Source organism: Anopheles cruzii, unplaced genomic scaffold, assembly GCF_943734635.1.
Source record: "Anopheles cruzii unplaced genomic scaffold, idAnoCruzAS_RS32_06 scaffold01176_ctg1, whole genome shotgun sequence".
Taxonomy (NCBI): Eukaryota; Metazoa; Arthropoda; class Insecta; order Diptera; family Culicidae; genus Anopheles; species Anopheles cruzii.
This window is the reverse complement of record NW_026454761.1, coordinates 899-6,332: the sequence shown is the minus strand read 5'-3', so window position 1 is coordinate 6,332 and position 5,434 is coordinate 899. Positions and strand designations below refer to the sequence as shown.

Genomic DNA, 5,434 nt, shown 5'->3' with positions numbered 1-5,434 from the left:
AAGAGGCACGATAAAAACATTTTCAGAACACGTTCTCGGTGTTTTGGCGCGTTTAGAACACTTCCTTCCGGAACTGGAAACCAAACTGATCACACTTGTAGCGCAGCGTTTTGGCCAACTGAGGAGGCCCACAGTAGAACACCGTCACCTTGCCCTTCTTCTGGTCCTGGATCTGTTTGAAGACCTTGTCCCAGTTTGGGCGACCGGCGTTGGTGCGCGTCTTGAGGCCCGTGATCAGATCGCGCTTTTCCTTCTCGTGCAGCAAATCGAGCGCCAGCTGCAACCCGACAGCCTTCATATCCGTCTTTTGCAGAGCGCTCGTGATGTACATGTGCATCTCAAGGAACCGTTCCATCGCGCTGCCCAGCTCGGCCTGCTCAATCTCGAGCTGCGACAGCAGGTTGACGAACCACTCGAACGAGCGCTGATCGCGATTGATCCAGAAGAAGTCTACCTTGCGCAGGTTCATGATCGTTGGTGGAATTTCGCTAGACCACCCGTAGTTACAGCGCGGGCAGCAGTGTCGGGCTTTCCAGTACCGGTGCATGATGGACTGGAGGATCGACGCGAAAGGCGTTACGCCGATACCGGTCGCGATCAGGATGGCGTGCTGCGCTTGGAAGATGTGGCTCGAAGGTGCACCGTACGGACCGTCAATGTAGATTTCCAGTGGCTTTCCGACCGGATAGTTCACGGGCCGATTAGCCGCTGGCGGGCCCGAACCCGATGGGCCTGTCACTCCGATAGCTTCCACGGACGCGCCCGTTCCCAGTGCTACACCCGTCCGACCCTCTTCGGCGTCCTTCTGCGTGAAGACTCCGGGCGACACGACGATCGAATTGGTCGAGTCGCGCGGTTCGCAATTCTCCAGACTCGGCGTTTTGAACGCGATGATTGTCGGTTTGTTGCGCATGTAGCGGAAGCTTTGGGCCAGCGATTTGTTCTGCGGACTCAGGTAGGCCAACCCGAGCGATTGCAGGCGTGCCTTACGAATTTGAACCTCATCGAACGATCGTTCCGATTCGGAGCGCATGTACTCCCGAAGCCTGGAATGGATCAGGTGATTAGTGTTGGAACTAAACAGTCCGATCGGTCAGTACTTACACCATCATCCGCTCCCGTTTCTTGAACTTGTTCTGCATGTCCGGCATCGAGAGAGACTTCTCGAGTGGCACCTTCTGCTGGAGGATGAGCTTGTGCAGGCTTGGCTCGGGCGTCACCTTCCGTTTGGTGTCCTTCAGGTCGGCTTCCCCGGCGGCACCATCGGTACCATCTCCGGTGAACCCTTCGTTCGAAATGCCACCCGCGCCACCGATCGACTTCGGTATGAGCTGATCACGCCGCGAAAAAGTGCGCTGCAGAGTGGCCTGTATTTTCTTCAGTGCTCGGTTATCCGACATTTGCCGTTCGAATTTCGGCTGAGCGGCTGCGGCACTGATCGGAGATGGCGCACTATATCCCTCCATGGCCAGCTTCGAGGTACCGGGTGGGTGTCGTGACTTTATGATCCCGGCCGGACTGCTGGGTCCGTCGTTCCGAAGCCCAGGCCCTGCGCCAGCGCTCCCGATAGCGGTTTTCGGTTTGTTGAGGGCCGATTCGAAACTGGAACTCTTGTGAATCGGTGCGTGAGTCGTTACCGTCGGTGCCGCTGGTAACGGTGTGCCGGTCGGTGATTGCCGCTTCTCCTGGACCAGATCAATGGAACCGCCGGCGGCGGTGGTGGTGGTGGCTGCCGTTCCCGAGGAACCGGCCACGATGGCAGGGATTTCGCCGTTGTGCAGACGCTCCTGTTCGCGCTCGAAGAAGTTGTGTAGCCGGTTGGTCCACTCGCCGACGCCGCGGATGTGTAGCCAGATATAGTCCTCCTGCTCCGGGGCGCTGCTCAGTGTGAACGGGTGCCACTCGTACTGTGCGATCGCCGGTATGTTGACGAACACGTAGTCGCCCGGCCGGAAGCAGAAGTGCATCGGGCGCTTGATGACGAGGTGCGTCACCTTCGACGGAAGCAGCAACCCGGACGAGATGTACGTCTTGCCGTGCTCGGTGCGCATCCAAACTAATCTTTGGGAAAAGTGAAGGTGAGCGTCACAATTGGGCCCCTGGGTTCAACACGTTCGCCCTGGACTGGTGCGTGTCGTACAGGTCTACCTACCTAATCGTACGCTCGACCAGATAGATCATCCCGGGCACTATAAACCACTTCCAGAAGTTGGGTCCGTGAAACAGCACCAGAATCCAGAACGGTATGTACAGCAGGTGCGTCCAGTAGAAAACCTGCAAATATCGGAGCCAAAGGGTATAAAGTGTGGTTATCCAATGCACCAGTTCAGGGGGTTGGAAATCAACGTGTGTTTGATCGTTGTTCAACGCTTCAATGGAAGACTTATGCAAGATCGGTATACTTCGAAGCTACCGCCGCGTCGCACGAACGGCTGCGAGCAGATGAACATAACCAGCAGGATCACCGCCAGTGCGATGCCGGTCGGATTGGCGACTCCTCCGATCAGTCCGAACAGGCCGGGCCGGGCCGTAAACAGCCACTCGGCCGTGGTGTAGTTGTTGGCGTTGATCACCGGATCGTTCACGACGATCGTGGCTGGTCGAAAGTATTTACACACACACACACACGGGACGGGCCATCGAGAGACCGAGAAGGATTATGGTACAGGCAGGGTAGGTTGTGTACAGCACGGCCGGAGGATGCCCCGGGAAGGTTCGGAACGGTCAAGCGGGCAGGACAGGCGATCAGGTAGAGGTGATGCGAAGAGATAGTGTAATTGAAATGGAAAGACAAATGTAAAGAAAGAGATAACCAATGTTAATATACGATCCACCGGTCACGCAGATCCCACACTCGCCCGAGCGGGTCTATGGTGTGGTGCCGAGTATGGTTTAATGTAGGTATTGGTCAGATTAGTCAACGGTGGGTGGCGTATTGCGATATTAGTACCTCGTCGGAGTTCGAGTGCGCAACATGGAGAGAGAGGGAGAGATAGAGACACATAGGCACAGAGAAAGACAGAAAGAGAAAGGAACCGATACATTAAAATTTAACGAGACAAATCCTACTGAACGCATGCCATTTACAGACTCCGTTTAGCGCTTAGACGGCCGTTAAACCCGGTAGGTTTGAAAGCCATCAAGCCATCGACGGAGCCAATATTTTATTGGATCACCCGGCCAGCCTTTGCTGCCGTAGGAAGCTATAGAAAGTAAAAACGTACAGTTAGGTGCCTAAAGGTTTTAGTTGACTACTTTATATACAAAGGTGCAACAGACCATTTCTACGGAGGAAGAAAATAATACATTTAAACTACTTTAAAGAGTCAGACAAACATTTAAAAAATATAGCTGATAAATTTACACAAATAAATTAGCTGAAATGTACATAATTCGGGCTTATTGAGTTCATTGGGTACACAACGGCTTACTCCTGGCAATGTGACCATTCGACGATGGCCGGGTAAATCATAATCCATAAAAAGCGCTTTTTAATGGAACAAAAAACAACGGTTCATAATTACGCACATACACATGAAAGTGAAAACGCGCCCAGTCGTGGGCCGAGCCACTAAACAGCGCCTGCATTCACGGTGCACCGTGCAGTAAAACGCAGTAAAAAAAGAACGGCCCGACAGAGGACCCCAGGGGGGAGGCCGAAAAAACGTAAATTGAGATATAAAAATATAATTTACGATATCGTGTTGTTACGTGTTTTTTTCCCCAACGGCTCCGCGAGCCGGAGTGTTTATGACTTCCTCCAGCTCCGCCGTGGGCCGTGTTGTGTCCTGTTTCACGTTGGCCGTTGGCCCGTCCGGTTTCGTCTGTTTTTCGGGGTGCACATTTGGAAAACCGAACCCAACCGAACGACGGGCGCAGCGAAATTAAGCGATAAACCTCGATTATTATTTACCAGGGAAGAGAGTGCCAAGAATAGATGCTGGGGCTGGTGGCTCGGCTTTTCGGCCGGCGGGTCTCGGCGGAGATTTGGTGCCTCTACTCTCCGTCGTCGTCGTCGTCACTGTGGGTCGAGTCGGTAGGTTTACTCGGTATACTCACTGAAGTTGCACAGGTGCATGATGGTGTGGACGAGACTTAAGACCGCCACCAGGACGCCGGTCAGCTTGTGCAGGTAGATGTGCTGATCAAGCGGCAGGAAGGCGGTAAAGCCGCGGGTCCGAAGAAACGTGATGCACTGGCGCAGCATCAGCACCAGGATGAAGGCACAGTTAAAGTTGAGACACTGCCCTGTGAAGTTCGAGAAGGGTGGAGAGTTGAAATTTAAGTGATCCCCGGAAACGAGCGGCGATCGGGCTGTCTGGTGTTGATTGCGACCTGCTGGTGGCTGATCCGGTCGCTCCCGGTGTGCCGATACTTACCACAAGCCCGCGCCATTATGACGAACCCGTTGCTGTGGCGGTACTGAATGGCACGCGATATGAACAGTCCGACGTTAATGACCGTGAAGACGGTCAGGAAGGACAGATACACGTAGTTGTTCTTGATGTACGGCGCCGTCAGCTGATGGGGCAGTGGCTTTTTCTTGCGCTTTTTCTTCCCATCGTCCTGCGGCAATGGCACCAGCCATCGATCGATGCTGGGGATGGCGACGAAACATTGTCCGAGAGGGATTACGCAGGGGGTTTGTTTTGCCGACAGTTAATTGGCTGAATCACTCAATCAGCAGCGGTCGCAGCAGCCTTACCTGATGCTCAGATTCTCCAGCAAGCCACCGTGCTTCTCGAGCTGGTTCTTCAACGCTTCGTAGGTGATGGCACCGCGATTATATTTGTCCGCATCCTCGAACATCGCTATCGTAAGATCCTCGATCTGTAACAACCGTAGAGGACAGCGTTGAATGCTTCCGCGAGTTGGTATGTGATCCAAGGGCAACTCAAAAGTAGTATACGGCAGCGGACGTTAATTAGACATTTATGACTCGTTCCTGCGACACTAATCGCTTAAACTCGGGACACTCATGCAAATCGACACATATTGTGGGGTCCCTGGACCTCCAGTGCGTGCGTAAAAGTGTAGCTGAAAACATATCACTTCCCCCAGAACGATCCCGAGACCCACCGGAATCTCGCGGGTCGCGTTCACGTGACTGAGATTCGAGTTGCTCGCGGAAATGCCAACTCCCTTAACGGTCGCTAATGAGTTGCAGAGGTCCCTCTTTGCGTCCGGGGTGTGCGTAAATTAATCTTCCCGCTGACTAATGGCACCCGGCAGTACGCGGCCAGACATCCGGCACCGATGATGACCGGTTTCACTCCGGTTTTCGAGTGCGATTTGTTGGCAGTAGTACCTTGAGCGATAATTTATTCCATTACAGGCTTATGAAACAAATTAGAGCGCGATTGTCCGCGCCGCGCGCTCCCAGTGAGTCAGCCAGACGGTTCCTGACGGTGGGGCCAGGTGCGAACCACTCGGA

General features: G+C 53.8%; 1 protein-coding gene across 1 annotated transcript; it reads right to left on the bottom strand.

Annotated features, from left to right (window-relative positions):
* Nucleotides 1-52: 52 nt before the first annotated feature.
* LOC128276434 (NADPH oxidase 5-like) lies at nucleotides 53-4,830 on the bottom strand (the record flags this gene model as incomplete). The annotated part of the gene is made up of 7 exons (XM_053014896.1): nucleotides 53-1,046; nucleotides 1,105-2,061; nucleotides 2,153-2,274; nucleotides 2,403-2,596; nucleotides 4,060-4,248; nucleotides 4,380-4,597; nucleotides 4,706-4,830. Coding segments are annotated over 7 exons (2,799 nt in total), but the record flags the coding sequence as incomplete, so codon positions are not given.
* Between the last annotated feature and the right edge of the window lie 604 nt (nucleotides 4,831-5,434).